This window comes from Pseudorca crassidens, chromosome 19, assembly GCF_039906515.1.
Source record: "Pseudorca crassidens isolate mPseCra1 chromosome 19, mPseCra1.hap1, whole genome shotgun sequence".
NCBI classification, from domain to species: domain Eukaryota; kingdom Metazoa; phylum Chordata; class Mammalia; order Artiodactyla; family Delphinidae; genus Pseudorca; species Pseudorca crassidens.
In genome coordinates this window covers 63,417,766-63,434,298 of record NC_090314.1, presented here as the reverse complement: position 1 = coordinate 63,434,298, position 16,533 = coordinate 63,417,766, and the positions used below count along the sequence as shown (strand labels likewise).

The window sequence follows — 16,533 nt, the reverse complement described above, 5'->3', positions numbered from 1 at the left end:
CAAGCTTGAGGCAGAGCGGGTGGAGGTGGTGGTGTCGGCTGTGGCCGCACGGTCACGTGGTGTTCAGGGCTGGACCTCGGAAGCTGAGGCCTGACGCGTTCCCTCGGGGAGGTGCTGTGGAAAGACACAGCAGTGAGTTGTGTCTCCGGCATCTGCCCAGCTCTGTCATGTTGCTGTTTGAGTTCGATTCCTCTGCAGTAGACCCCCAGTGCTTCTGTTGAGGATCTTCAGGTGGATGTGGATCACCCAGCGTCCTTTCTGCTAAAATGAGGAAGGATTATTGCGTGACTTAGAAGCCAGAGGATGGAAATGTTCAGAATTGCGTCCTTTTGCGTAGTAACCGGACAGCTCCCTCCCTGTCTGCCGCTCAGAACGTTCATTATTTTTTCTTTCAGTTTTATTGAGATATAATTGGCACACCACACTGTGTGAGCGTAAGGCACACAGCATAATGATGCGCCTTTCACACACATTATGAAACGATGACCACAGCAAGCGCAGTGAACATCCGTCATCTCACAGAGACACATTAAAGAGACAGAAACACTGCTTTCCTCCTGTGGGCGTGCTCAGGGTTCAGTCTGCCAACAACCTGCAGTTGGCGCACAGCAGGGTCCATTCTGTGTGCCCTGCTGCTCACTGCGTCCCTGACAGCTGTTCGTCTTGTAACTGGCGGTTTGCACCGTTTGACCACCCACCTTCCTCCAGCCCTCCTCCCCCCACCCCACCTCTGGTCACCACAAATCTGATCTCTTTTTCTATGAGTTTGTTTGTTTTTGAAGTATAATTGACCCACAGCACTATGTGGGTTCCTGGTACACAGCATAGCGATTTGATACTTACATACATTTCAAAGTCATCACCATGATAAGTCTAGTGACCACCTGTCAGCATACAAAAATATTACATAACTGTTGGTTATATTCCCCACATCATACCTTTCATACCCTTAAGTCATTTATTTGTACCTGAGAGTTTGTACCTCTTAATCTCCCGCACCTATTTCTCTCCTCCCCGGATCCCCTCCCCTCTGGCAGCCGCCTGTTTGTTCTCTGTATATATGACTCTGTTTTGTCATGTTTGTTCATCTGTTTTGTTTTTCAGATTCCACATATAAGTGAGATCATAGGGTATTTGTCTTTCTCTGTCTGACTTATATCACTTAGCGTAATACCCTCTAGGTCCATCCATGTTGTCGCAAATGCCAAGAATTTATGTTATGTTAGCTTTTGTTTGTAAAATTTTAAAATTTCATTTTGATATGTTTATTTGATTATGCACATTTATCATTAGTTCAGATTCATTGTTTATTTAAAACAGTAATTGAAAAATATGAAGTATGTTTCAAAAATTTTCAAGAAAATGTTTTGACAGTACGTTTCTAATATTTTAAAAGCAAAATTTCCTGAAGGTTGTAGACTAATTTTTTTTGCATACCTACTTTGTACCAATCATTGTACTGACTGTGGTTACTTAAATGATGTCATTGAATATAATTTTCACAACTCACTGAGGTAAGATAATTATCCTTAACTATTAGAAGAGGAAATAGAATCTCAGAATGGTGACTTGCCCAAAGTCACCACAGTTAATGTCTAGTGGGATTAGAATTAGAGTTAAAAATGAGGCCTGTCAGAGTCCAATGTACATACTCTTTTAAATAGTAAGGAATCAGGTCAAATACTTTCACATTTGAGATAATCAGTTTTCTGTTGTTCTTCTTAAAACCTGTCACTATTACTCTTTTAATCCTAGGATGCACTCATTATTATTAACACATGTTGGTTACATTTTGCTGGCTTTGCTCAGAACACTGGTGGGCCAGGGGTCAGTCTGAGGAGTCTAGGAGGCTAGGAGCTGTTGACGGACGCTGGAAAGAGATGAAGTCACTTCCCTGAGGGAGTCGGAGTCGGAGAACTGGAAAATCTGTGCATTATCAGTGATATGCCTATATGGACATTCTTTCACAAATTGTTATATTTAAGTATAGAGGTAAATAGAGCATTTAGAAATGAGTACGTAGATATGAGAAAAGAAAAAAGTAAAAAGTTGAATAGAGACTTACTCAATTGAAAAATAATAAACAAAGGCTAAAATACCAAGTGGGTTTAGCAAAATATCGCTTTAAAATGACTGCTTTTTGGTGGTGGAGTGGACTGGGGATCACTGACGAATCTGAGTTCGGTATTTTCACTTTTGCCTGTCAAGTGAGATTTATTCAAAAGACTTTTAATTAGCTTAGAAGTAATCAAAGAATGCAGCCAACATATTGATATATGTAGTATGATTGCTGGACTAGTGGCTATAAGGTAAAGGTGGAAAATGATACACTCTTTCATATAGGTAGTTATTTTAATTTGTGTATTTTTGCCAAAGGGAAAAGTAAATTAATCACACCTTTGAAATATTTTCCTTGAAGTTGGACATGAAAACAAAAATGATGGAAGCTCAATATCATGAAGAGAAACTTAAACTGCAACAGAAGCATGACGCTGATGTTCAGAAGGTAGGGTGTGTGCAGTTCATTATTTGATTGATATTGAATATTTGAAATACTCTAGGTCTTGTGACCATCCATCCATCCATCCACCCACTTATTTATGTACTTATGGGAGTCTGTCTTATAAATGGGATTTGCTAAATTAATATCCTAGCAAAAGTTGATCTTTAAACTTCATTTGCTAAACAGATGTATTTATGTAAATCCTTATAGTTTACATGACCTTTTAGTTCTTCTTTATCTATCGATGGAAGGCTGGTCTTCTTATAGTCCTTTACGTTCTATCATTACCTTTCATAAAGGCTGAAATAAGTCATCAACTGTAAATACTAGAGTTTGTTTTGGTCTAAGATTCTTTCAGTTTTCTGGCAATTAAAAATTCCTTTCTTTTTATTTATTTATTTATGGCCACACCTCACGGCATGTGGGATCTTAGTTCCCCGACCAGGGGTCGAACCCACGCCCCTTGCATTGGAAGTGCGGAGTCTTAACCACTGGACTACCAGAGAAGTCCCTAAAATTTCCCCTTTAATTTAAAAAGAAACCCTTGTATTTAGTTCTCTTTGGTATAGACTGCGTGCACTGTAATGCTAGTACTGCCAGTGTAGGCTTTTGTTTTTCAGTACCTCGTTGGGATTTATGCCTTACAGTATTTCAATTTGTACTTTGAAGTATAATTTTTCTTCTTAATGAGCACAGCAAAAGTCATCAATTTATAATTATTGTACATTGAATCTGAATTTATAACTGTATTTTAGTATTGATTTTAAAAATGTAATGGTATATAATGTATAATTTTAATATATGATGTATGAATTTGTAACTCATGAAAATTGATCCAGATGGAAGCCTGGTGTTGTCTGTTTTGGAACTCAGCCTGTGACCCTGCTTCACAGAGTTAAGTGACAAAGGTGGAGACAGGGAGCTGAGGCCACAGCATCACGTGCCCGTGCTTCCGTAGAGCTGAGAACATGCTAGTATTTAGTCAGGTGCGTGTTTGGCTCACCTTCTTTCAGAGCAACAAGACGGAAACCACTGGCTGAAAATTAGAAAGAGAAAAAATATTGAATCCTTTTCCTTCTCCTTTCCTCTTTTCCATTCAAATTTTAAAGGCAAATATTGCTTTCTCCTCTTACTAGTATTTTACTTTACTTTAAATGGTTCAAGAAAAACAGTTCTCTTTCATGGATATGTTAGAGATTCAGTAATATAATTTCAATATAGCATATGTATATGTCCAAATGAAATAGAACCTATTGATGTATAAGATAAATAAATATAGAAATATATTTGGGAAAATCGTGGTAATAGAATTTGAAATAGGCTTCTTGGTATGTCTGTTACAAAGCTCTGTTCTAAGAAAAACATTTAATAATAGAATCCTTTCCAGGAATTTCTCTTTTAAAATAAATTCTGCATGAAAAAAGAAAGCAATGCAACTAGTTTGAAATGCCAGGTAAAATATAAATAAAATCCTTGATCTCATGCTAGATTTGGAAAGGATATTCATCAGTTTGTTGCATGTATGCCATTTTCCAAGTGTTAGGAATTGGGAAGGAATAAAATTGAGAGTGTTTTATCTGTTTGCATACCTTCTTTATGGACATTGGGCTCAAACTATCTCCTTTTCTTATTTACCAGTCATTCTTAGAGGTGGGACTAAAACAATGAAAGGTGAAGTAAAATGCTGGTAATAAAAGCACTAAGAAAAAGTTGGTTAGACATTGGTGAATAACCTTTTTTAAAAAACTGAATTTGGGTATATAGGAAATATACCTCAACCACAAGAAAAGTGGATATTCATACTTGTGCCTCAATTTGGTTTTCTTTTTTCCCTTTGGTTAGTACATTTCTTTTTCTGCTTGCAAACTTTCTTACTCTTTGGTTATTCTCTAGTTTTTTTTTTTTTTGCGTGTAGATGTACTTAGAAGCATATAATTGTAATTAAGTTTATTAAATGATTCATTTAAAAACTTCTGACACAATATAAATTAAGGATGTAAAATATCCATGCAATTTTTGACATATTTTGAGCTGACTTTTTTGATTCCCAGTAGCAGAACTAAGTATAAAAGAAGCCTATTGCATCACGTGTTCCCACGTGTCTGGGAATTCTTGTTATTGTGCATGAAAGTGATAGAAGGACACTAGTGGGAGGGTTCAGGGATGTGCGTGTCTGCAGATGTGCTATCCCAGTGTGGTGGGGAGGTGAGTTGCACTGTATCAACATGTCAAGTTTCTGATGGCTTCTCTCTGCTAGTTTGTGGCGGCTTAACCTCTGAAGTATATTTTAGAGAATCACCTAATTTATCATTTACGGTCTCCTGAAGAATTGGTACATGAAAATTCAAAGCAGGTAACATGTCTTTCGGTAATCAGTTATTCTAGTGTAGTTAGTATTTTGTCAATGCGCTAACGTCTAATTTTGTCCTCTTTTCTGGGAAGCCATTTATGGGATTAGCTGAGATAGACTTGCAAAAATATTGTGCTATTTTTTAAAAAAATTATGTGTTCCATACATAAAACAGTATTGTATACGAAAATATTTTAAATTCATTTGCAGATTTTAGAAAGAAAGAATAATGAAATAGAAGAAATGAAAACTTTACACAAAAAGAAACAAAATGAGACGGAGGAGACTATTAGAAAACTTGAAAAGAAAGGTGATGTTGTATTGTTATATAAACCTTTTAGTAACACTTCCATCTTATTTTAGTTCTTGTATAAAGTAGAATTTTATTTCTGACCTTTTGTAGTATGAGAAGGGAGTGTTTATGTGGGTTTCCATCAGTCGACCTGTTGATGTGAGCTTCTACAGGACTTAAGAAAAACTGTGTGTGTGTGTGTGTGTGTGTGTGTGTGTGTGTGTGTGTGGGGTAGCAATGGTGGTTGGTTTGGTTAAAGATTTGGAAGAGTCTGTAACTGTTATTCCTTCTTAATTCTCTCCCTCTTCACTGGGCTGGAGCTGCCATAGGTCAGTCTTAGAATTAGAACTTACTGGCTTTCACAAGGAAGTCTAGAGAAATTACTCCTTTTGGTCTAATAAAATTCATTCCATTAAGTATCTTTATGCCTTACAGTATATGCTAGTATTGTGATCGACAGAACAAACATCTAAAAAGTATTCCCCATTTACACTTTCATTATGAAGGAAAAGAAAGCATGTAATCAAGTGTTAAATGGACTATGACTATAGGTTGAAACATTGAAATGCAACAGACAGTCATTAGGGAGAGTGCTGAAAATATTTTGTAAGATTGGATTAGTTGAGAGAAGAGTTCCAAGTCCTGGGATAGGAATGTGATATTGGTAAGTTGTGGAGGGGATGCTGCAAAACCATGTATCTAGAGTGGAGATCCTATACATTAAGAGACAGACTGAAAAAGATTAAGATAGGTGACTTGGCGTGACCTAAGCATGACCTTGAATTTCAGATTTAGAAGTTTCAAGTTTATCCCGTAGATGCTGGGGAGTCAGAGAAGATTTTTGAGAGGTGAGTTTTAGGACCTCATATTTTGGGTGGAGTAGTCTGGTAACAGTGGGCGTGTGAAACATGCTGAGGCCAATTCCCAGTCTGTTACAATACTCAGAGGCAGAATGGAGTGAGAGAGAGAGACAGAGAGCGAGAGGGGGAGAGGGAGAGGGAGAGAGAGGCGAGCACCCCGCTTATTAGGAAACTTGGTCTCTAATCCCAGACCTGCTCTTCAGCGTCTGCTGTGTCACATCAGCAAGCCTCTGCGCCTCGGCTTACTCGTTACAAAATGCGCCACTAGATAGGTCGTATATATGAAGTCCCTTCAGCTCAAGGATGTTATGCTTCCATGCTTCTGGAATTTTGTGTGTAAGATGATGAGGACCCAGAATATCTGAACGATGGCAGTGGGAGTAGTGAGAATGGGACGGAAGAAGCAATTGTGAAGGGTCTGGTGGATGATAAGAGGTCGGTGATGAGTAAGAGGAAAGTGGAGAGGTTTTCCTTGAGCCGCTCCAAATTCCAGTGGCTACAAAAATATTTAAAATTTATTTCTAGGTTTTCGTTTTTTACCCTGATTCAAACCAGGCAGTTTAAACATGCCTATGGTTTAAAAACATTATTTCCTAAGGCTTTTTGACTTGCAAACAGGGCTTAGTTTTAATTTTAGAATTGTGAAGTAAAATGTTGTAGATGCTATTAGACTAATATTAGGTTAACTTGGATTCTTCTTCTCACCTTATTTGTTGCACAGTTGAGATATAAGAGTGAAAGAAATTTCTATGTAAATGTTTATGAAAATTTTGCTATCTTGAAGTAAGTGAATAAAAACCTTCAGGAAGCTAAGGAAATACTGCATTCAGGCAGATACACAGCTGAATTTATTTTGCCATCCAGATGACGTGAATATATTAAACACATTTTCACTTGAATCAATGACAGTTTAAAGCATTTTGAAAAAGATAGAAATTTAAATGATTTATAAGGGAAATCTTTTATATAATTTAAAGCGTATTTTGTTTTAGTCACACAAACTTTGGCAGCGATTTTAGTGTGTCCAGCAGCAGCATGTTGTAATGACGGCCCTTCATCTGTGCACTCAGTACACATAGTTGGGAGTACTTGCCTCTGTGCCACTCTTTTGCTCTGTGGATAAAAAGTTGAAATATCTTTCTCCTCCGGAAATAAGCAAGTAAACCACTATAACACATAATGTAGTAAGTGACTTAGAGGAGAAATCTATGAGGCTCACGGGGAATAAAGAGGAGCTTCTTTCTGCCCCTGCAAGAGGAGGAGCCTGGTTGGCAAACGTTCCATAAAGAGGGCGCGACTCGGGCTGAGACTAAAGATGCTCAGTGTTGCAGCAGGGAAGGCTGGGGCGTGCCAGGTAGATCAGTGATCGCATTGGGCAGCGATGCAGGAGCGGACACGGGCTCAGGGATCTGCAGATGGGCTGGTACGTTTATGAGTTTAAACATGTGGAAGTGGCAAAAGATGAGGCCAGGAAGCAGCCAGATCATGAGGAGCTGTTCTCACGCCAGAGGTTTTTGGCCGCCGTCTTGTAGGGGAGGGGAGCTGCGGGGTGATTCTAAGTCTGGGGGTGGCGCTATGGGATCTGCACCGTAGGAAGACCTCTTCACAGCGGGGAGGATCCACTGGAGGGGAATGGTACCGAGGCCAGCACACATTGTCGAGGGAGTGAGTAACGGGGGATTCAGCCAAGGCTGTGGTAGTGGAAATGAGAAGAAGAGAGGAAAGAGTAAGAGAGATTTTAGGGGAGAGAACGGATAAGACTTGGAGGGAAATGGAATGATCTGTTAACTGGTACACTATGTTTTTATTATCATCAGACTCTTAACGTGGCAGCTAGAATTGGTTTAACTATGTTTTCATCATTTTTGACAGTTCAGACCCTTGTACGTGAATGTCAAGTTATCAGAGAGACCAAAGATAACCAGATTGCAGAGTTAAAAAAGATATGTGAACAAAGTACAGAATCTCTGAATAATGATTGGGAAAAAAAGGTAAGCCACATAAAATAGTTATGGAAAAATATAAAGGGTTATACTTTAACGGAACAAATTTAATTATAAAAATAATGGGTGTTCACAAAATATACAGAAATGTTTGAAAAAATAAAAATAACTTAATATTCTAGACTAACTGGAAATAGCTGTTCGTGTTTTGGTATATTTTTTCTGGAATTTTAATGGTTTGTAAACTAGTTTTCATTTAGAAAAGTTACTTTTAAGAATTCTTGAATTTAATTAAAGTTCTGAATTTTTTGTCAGAGCCAATAGATTTTAAGCGAAATTAGCAGGGATGGAACAGCAGGTAGTTTTTGGAAGTTAAACTGTTTAAACTTTGGCTGTAGGCCCTGGATCATTTCTTTTCTGAAATCTCAGGTAACACAATATTTGTAGCATAAATTTGTTTTTGATGTAAACAAGATCAGTAGTGGATGGCTTATTCTTGGAGGAGCATTTAATTCCGAAAAATATTTTCATAAAATTCAGCAGTGCCAAGAGTAATGTAAAAAATGCTCATTATGAACGAGTCTTACATAGTCACGTGCAGTACTTTCATTAGGAGCCCTTAGCCACTAGTTGACATCACATTACGTATGTAAGAGGAAAGAAGCACGTTACTTCTTTTGAGGAGCTCTGTGATAAAGGTCTGCAGTTAACTCCTCCTCCCGATTGATAGTCCCTGATTAATCTGGGTTCAGTCTGTTTTCCTGAGAGCTCTGATGCCTCCCCAGGCAGACACAGGACTTATCTGTCCTGGCTGTGGCAGCTTCAGTGCCAGCCTGGGAAGGGCCCATGTTCAGAGGGGCAGACTTAGCTCTTTTCTAGTTGCATTTTCATTTGAGTGGTTTTATCTTTTCTATAAATTTGGCATATTCTTCTGCTTGCGTCAGGTCCATTGTGTTCATAGTAGCCCCTGACTCCCTTTCCCCTAGTTCCTTCTTCCCCAATTTAAGTTGTCTGGTGTTTGCAGAGAAGAGTCTCTGTCTCCTGCCACGCGCAAGGGTACGTTTTATGCTTTCAGCTGGACCAGCAGCTCTTTCTTACGGTTAACACGGTGATTAGTGGATGTGAAACACCGCAAATGTGGTGAAAGGTCTTTTTTGTGAAGTACAGTCGCATGTAAATCTGGGCAGAGGTGAATGTCTGGTGCAAGCAGGGGAGGTGCCAAAAATGAGCAAGCAGAGGACAGACGTATGTTGTGATTTTGCGGCCATCCATTCAGAAAGTGTGACGCATCTGTACCGCCCGGGTGAGGTGAGGTGATGTGTGTGTGTGTGTGTGTGTGTGTGTGTGTACTCCCTCGTAGAATTCTCCATCCTACGTTTCTCACTTTAAGGCCCAGGTATCCAACTACCTCGTTAAGATCTCTCCTTTTTAGCTTTTTTAGAGTTATCCTGTGATTGACGCAGCAATGCCTTTCCTACCTACATACCCAAGAGAAATGAAAACGTGTCTGCACAAAAAGTTATACATGAATGTTGATAGCAGTATTATTCATATGAAAACCAAAAAGTAGAAATCAACTGCTGAGTGGATAAATAAAATGTAGTATATTAATACAATGGAATATTGCTGGGCAGTGGAAAGGTATGAAGGACTGGTACACGCTACAACATGGGTGAACCTTGAAAACGTCATGCTAAGTGAAAAAAGCCAATTATAAAAGACCAATTCTATGACTCTGTGTTAAATGTTCAGAATAGGCAAATCTATAGAGGCGGAGAGATGAGGGACATGATAGCTAAAGAGCACAGGTGTTCTTCTGGGGTGATAAAATGGATTTTGGTGATGGTTGCGTAAGTCTGGGAATATACAAAAAGCCCTTGAATGTCTGACTTGAATTGGTGCTCTGTATGCTATGTGAGTAAAGCTGCTAACGTTAATAAAGCTGTGGGGAGAAAATGGATCTCTCCTTGATCTAAATTCCATCATTCTCCCCAAACTCCATCTTCTTCCTTTACTGCTGAAGCAGCCTCCTCCCGAGGTTCCCCTTCTCCCTGTTCCCGATGGTGGTGGCATCTGCTCGGCTGCCGCACACTCTTCTTTCGCCTCACCTCTCACACCTCATCACTCGCACTTCTGTTCTATTTGTTGTGATTTATTCACATTGTCCCTCCCCTAGGTCTGGAGATCGTGTCTCTGGCCTCCGTCGCTATAACTGGACCCTCGGCACCTCCGCAGTCCGTGCCCCATGATACAGCCGTGTTGACGGTCTTTCTGAAACACAGATCTGGTGTTCCTCGTCACTGTGAATCACCCTAGTGGTTCCCAGTGGCCCTTGGGGCTACGAGGCTCTTGGTGATTGAGACGCTGGTCACCATTGAAGCCTCTCTTCCTTTGCCGCAATCCGGCTCCCCTTCTTACACTTTTCTACTGGCTGCACAAGACTGTGCCAGTTACCCGGCTCTGCCATGCTGTTTGTAATCTATGGGCCTTTTTAAAAATTGAGTTACGACTCACGTGCCATAAAATCTACCCTCTTAGAGTGTACAGTTCAGTGGTTTTCAGTCTGTTCATGAGGTCCTGCCACCATCACCACTGTATGGTTTTCAGGACATTCCTGTCAGCCCAGAAGATACCTGGTACCCGCTGTCACTCTCTTCCCATGTTCCCTTCCTCTGCCCTCTGCAACCACTCATCCACTTTCTTCCACACTTTGGCCTATAAAATCATGCAATACATGGCATTTTGTTACTGGCTTCTTTCACTTATCATAATGTTTTTAAGTTTCCTCCATGTTGTAGCATGAATCAGTAGTTCAATCCGTATTATGATCAAATAATATTCCATTGTGTTGAGGTACCGCGTGTCACCAGTTGGTGGACATTTGGTTCCACTTTTTGGATAATAATGCTTTTATGAAAATCTGTGCACAGGTTGTTGTGTGGCCTGTGTTTTCATTTGTCTTGGCTCCTGAAGAGGGAGAAGCACTGCCTGCATTTTCCTTTCCTCGCCCCTCATAGCACTTCTGACGCCACATGTGTGGGCTTTGCACACATCAGGCAGTTCCCTTTGACGCCAGTTGGATGTCCTATAATTCAGTTAAATTTGACACTATTTACCTAGAATCAGTATCACATCCCACAAGTTAAGGTCTCAGTCCCACAAGAGTGCGCCCACTTCAACGTCAGTCTAAAGTCCCAGGTTGTCGCCTGTACGTCTGACGAAGCGGCTATAAATAGGAGTTCTCACCACTTCCTCCCTGGATTCCATGATTTGCTGGAATGGCTCACAGAACGTAGGGAAGCACTCACTGACATTCTACCATTTAACCATTTTATTGTAAGGAATATAATAAGAGATGCAGGCGAGCAGCCAGATGAAGAGATGCACAGGGCCAGGTATGTGGGACGGAGCGCAGAGCTTCCCCGCGCCCTCCTGGCACACTGCTCTCCCGGCCCCAGCTGTTCACCCAACCTGGAGGCTCTCCAAACGCTGTACTTCTGGGATTCTTATGGAGGCTTTATCATGTGGGGATGATTGACTATAAATGTAATCTTCAGCCCCTGTCCCCTCCCTGGAGGATGGGGGTGTGCTGCAAGTTCCCGGCTTCTGATCATGGATGGCTTGTTCTTTCGGGTGACCAGCCCCCATCCTGAAGCTGCCCAGGAGCCCACCCAGAGTCGCCTCCTTGGAACCAAAGACAGTCCTGTCACCCAGGAAATCCCAAGGGATACAGGACCTCAGAGCCAGGAATTGGGGGCAGAGACCAAAATATATTTTTTATATATATATATATATATATATATTTCTATTTCTATTTCTATTTCTGTTATATCACAGGTATATAATTAAGAGTGGAATTTCTGGGTTATGTGCTAATTCTGTGTTTAACATTTCAAGGAATTCCCATACTGTTTTCCAGAGTGGCTACACCATTAACCTGTTGGCTTTTACGATACTTTTTCTTCTATTTGGACAGATTCCTGGTTCCTCTAGGCCTCCTGTGGCGTGAGGCAAGCACGTGGTCAGATGTCCAGGCTATAGACCAATCTGTAGGATACTGAGAGGGCCTTTGCATCCCCTCAACCCGTTGCCAAGCCCTGGCTAAAATACCTCCTTGTGGGTTTATAGATCCCCTTATTGTCAGGGCCACCATGGCATCCTATGGCTTAGCAAGGTTTGTACTTTAGAACATGCCTAATAATATTTGCTGCTTAAGCAGTTTATGCCTCAGGGGAATGTTTGCCCTCTGAAGGCTCCTGGGCCGAGTGACCTGGACTCCAGTTCATTGCTAGGCTTGGGGGAGCTCTCGGGGACGCATTTGCTTGATATATGGTAGATGCTAATAAAATGTGCTGGATGGATGCAGTCAAAATTCGCTCTGCAGTTAGTTGGCTAAGTCCGTGGATGTGAGGCCTGCGGGTGCGGAGGACCGACCGTATTCTTTGGACGACACCGTTTACGTTGGGGCCTGAGCACTGCGGATGGTCCGGAGCATACGCCTGGTGGCTGCCCAGGGCAGACGGAGTGCGCGATTAGTCCCCAGTCAGACCTCTAGGCCAAGTGTGCCTGTCCCCTCCTCAAACGGCTGGGCAAGTTCCAGCACGCTTGTGCTGTGGCTGCGCTCTCACCCTGTGGGCTCCGCTCTAAACCCCCGGGTGAGCTATAAAGGGCTCAGGCTGACTGCAGACGCGCCCCAGGGGCAGCAGGCACCGGCCTCAGAAAGCGATGGTGGTGCCCCTGAGAAGGCACTGCACTCACGGGCCCCTGCATACAGCAGGGGTTTGACGTTCAGGCGGTGTGTGGCGTGGGACGTATGGGGGACCACACACGTGAAGAAACCACCGCAGCCTTCCAAGTGACTCCTCTACACCCTTTATCAGTGTTGCTGTGCACGTCAGTCAGCAGCTGCGAAGCAGTTCTGAGATGCAGGCGCTGTGGGCTTGGCTGCATTCACGTGCCAGACAAGTGACTGACTTCTGAATACCAGCCATGACACTGGTTTAAAACGTATACCTTGGCAAAGAAATGTACCATATCAATGATTTGCGAGACCACTTACAAATAGTCAAAATTGCATTTGTTAAATTTGTGAAACCCCAGGATCTTCCGTACGGCTATTACTGAGCCATCCTTGCTCTTCCTGTTCAGCCAGAAACTAGAAGGAAAGTTCCTGGGATGCTTCCCACTAACAGGTGTAGTTATGGCCTGTCTTCTCCTCTCGTTTCCACCATCTCTCAGGGTTTTCCCTGTCCCTCCAGTATCTTCCTAGTCAAATAAGGTCTCTGTGCATGTGTCATAGCCTTGTCTGTCCTGCCTACTCAGGAATGGGAAGTAAAATGTATCTTTTAGACTATTTTGGGCTCCTGCCCCCCACCCAACCTTGAATGAGTCAGGGATTGGATACAGGGGAGAGGAATTAGATTCTGAATTCCCCTCCCATGAAAGTAAGTGAACAAACGCCCACAAGTCTGGGAGCACAGGTGTTCAGCTCCCTTTGGAACCTGTCCTTTGAACTTTGGTTTCCTTACCTCAGTTACATCGATAGTTTAGAGCTTCATCCGTTTAAACATGTGTACATAATCTTCATAAAAAAAGACCAGTATGCGTGAGGACATAGAGTTCTCCCTAGGGAACTCTCTTTGATTTATAAATACCATCTTTGTGTCCACTTTTGTAAAGGTTATGGGATGGATAAAAATAGTTTCTCATTGGGGGTTAGGCTGAAGGATAAAGCATTTTTAACGTTACCCTTGTGCAAATTTCATGCAACTAAGATGAAAATACAGACAGTGAGATAATATTCCTAAACAATAACAATATTATAAATATTTCTGTTTTCTGATTTCAGGCTAATACTAGTGTTGTTTAGCTGACGCATTGTATTATCTGTCTGATTTATTTACTGTTTGTACCTGAGGTGGATAATTCCCTTAATTATTTGTCTATCCATTAAAATTTTCAATTCAGGAAAGTAAACAAAAAATTGGTTCTTAATCATGCTCTTTACGTGGTATCTTTACTTTGAATGTTTATTTATGAGTTTTATATCTTTTGTTGTTCAGGTCACCATATAAATAAATAGAGAAGTATAGGAAAACATTTTTTTCTGAATTGCAAAATAGTCTGTTCTATAATAGTAGTGAAAGAGTCAGTTTTTGATTTCACCGTGTAGCTCCACAGTGCTGTAGCAGAAATGGAGAAGGAAAAGTTTGAACTTCAGAAGCAGCACACTGAGAATATCCAAGAGCTGCTCGAGGACACAAACGTGCGTCTGAACAAAATGGAGGGTGAATACGTGGCACAAACACAGTCCACAGTGAGTCCTTTTTTTTTTTTTGTCTTTTCTTGCTGTGTTTATAAACTGTCCTGTTCATCTCCATGTCCCCATGCTTCCAGGATGTGTGCAGTGCCTAAATAAGTATGTTACAGAATTAACAGGAAACACCTCACCTTCCCCTCGACACGGGCTTACACGCGACGGTGGACGGTCTCTTGGAGGTGCCGTGGGTTTCACCCTGGATTGTTTGATGCCGCTGTTTGTTTTAAACCCACAGAAGCCTTAACAAATCTTCTTGTTTTCTTTGCTGACTTTCAACCTAGAGATAATTTCTTTTCTTGCTTTATTTCTGTTTTATTGTTTGTTTCAGTCTTTTTAACTGAAGACTTGATTGTTTTTCTGAAAACGTCTCATGCTAGTGTGAAGACAGTCAAATTGGAGATAGGAGTAGTGTGAGCGATCGAGGACAGGTTTTCTTAGTAGATTTGTCTTGACTGAGGAGCCAGACACGGATACCACATGGGTAAGCCCCAGAGTCCCCTTCCGAAAAGGATGCAGAAGGAGGGCACTGTAGTGCACAGCAGGAGACAGTAACTTTCTCCAAGGGAAGACGGGGAACCCCTGAGAGCCCCCTCAGTGAGCACTGCTTGCAGAGGGTAGGTCTGAGGGTGTGAATGTTGTCAGCCTTCAGAAGCTCAGCTGACTTCCTGAGATACAGAAGCCTGGGCAGGTGGGCTGAGGGGCAGGCGGGCTCAGGGGCCCCTGGGCCAGGGCTCCTCACGTCTGGGGCAAGTGCACCTTGTCAGTCTTGTTTCTGATATATGATACGACTTCGTGGTGTATGGAGCCCTGTGTCCTTCCCTGACCACTCAGCTCACCCGGGCCAGCCTGGCTTGGTCCAGAGTGCTTCCTTGAATTTAAAGCTGTGGAATATGAGCAAGAGTCCATTACCCGGGCTTGTCTTGGAGACCCTAGGCCAGCTGAAGGGCCTGTGGCAGAGGGCTAAAGAAATGGGGTGCAGGATCCACAGTGATCTGGGGCCTGGGCTTTAGGTCTCGGGCTCAAATCCCAGATCCTTAAAGCCGTGAGTGCCATGCGAGCTCTTCAGATGTTTAGTTTCCTCATCTGTCAGATAGGGTAACAGTAGTAGTAAAGTGTAATACATGTCGTTGAAAATATTAAATAAATTAATATACATAAGTTATTTAATAAGAGCTCAATAGATAATTGTTAATGTCTTTGAAATAGATAATTGTTAATGTCTTTGAAAATGTAACATACAAGAAAAGTAATCAAGAGAGCCATATACATGAGAAAGTACTCAATTCAAGAAGTTAATCAATGTTTGCTCAAAGATGGCAGGTTGAACTTGGTGTTGGCCTCCATTCCCTCCCACAAAAATGGTAGTAAAGGGATAAAGGAAAAGGCATAGCCAGAAGGACAAAGAGAGTGTGAGGGCAATAAAATTCTGGAGTTGGAAAGGCGGTGGATGAGCTGACACTGACCCAGCCGGTTCAAGAAAGCAGGACCCTGCGTCGGCCTTGGGGAATCTAAGAAGCAAGCTGAGTTACACGTGGACCTTCCGGGGCTCAGGACCTGTTGTACTGCTCACCTCTGGAAGACGGGGTGCAGGTGCTGCTTCAGCACATGGAGAGCTGGGTGGTTTCAGATGCAGCTAGATGTGAGATTGGGGTGAGGAATACAAGCCGGCTTATTATACCATTCCTCCTACTTTTGTACGTTTGAAATGGCCCATAGCAAAACTTTTTTTAATGATAAAATTAACAGCAAAACCCAGCCAGCTCTTTACATCCTCTCCCCAACATCGTGAAGCGTGGGCCTGCTTCTCACCCACCTCAGTGGAAGGTAGGAGGTTACCCTCCGGAGGGAACGGCAGCCTCTGGATTAGGACACGGGGGCACAGCTGGGATTTCTTAGCGCAGCATCTCTCTGTGTGCAGAGAGCATGTCCTTGGGGGGACCCATGAGGGGCCAGGTTGTAACCCTCTCCCCACTTCCCACCGCAGAGAAAGCATCAAAAAATCAGGTCGCTTGTTATGAGGGGAAAAATGCTAAGCTGTCCTCAGATTTCTTCACCTCAGCGTTCCATGCCAGAAGACAGTGGAGCAACACTAAGAGATAAACTGAGAAAAAGCGTGGCCTAAGGCGGTTTTCAAGGGAAGGACACAAGCAGTTTCAAACGTCAGCAGATACCTTTGATTTTTATCTGTGTTAAATGTCACTCCAGTGTCTCTAGGTGTGAGTATTGGGGGCATTATTTGAGCCCTTCAAATTTGTGTTTTTCATTT

General features: G+C 42.0%; 1 protein-coding gene across 18 annotated transcripts in view; it reads left to right on the top strand.

Moving 5' to 3' along the window:
* The window catches only part of CEP112 (centrosomal protein 112), a 422,023-nt gene that overhangs the window by 64,450 nt on the left and 341,040 nt on the right, over positions 1 to 16,533 (top strand). For all 18 annotated transcript variants that reach the window (XM_067714849.1, XM_067714863.1, XM_067714851.1 and 15 more), the window contains 4 exons: positions 2,420 to 2,506; positions 5,064 to 5,163; positions 7,878 to 7,996; positions 14,121 to 14,264. In XM_067714849.1, coding sequence (XP_067570950.1) covers positions 2,420 to 2,506; positions 5,064 to 5,163; positions 7,878 to 7,996; positions 14,121 to 14,264 — 450 coding nt within the window. The remainder of the gene's footprint in view (positions 1 to 2,419; positions 2,507 to 5,063; positions 5,164 to 7,877; positions 7,997 to 14,120; positions 14,265 to 16,533) is intronic.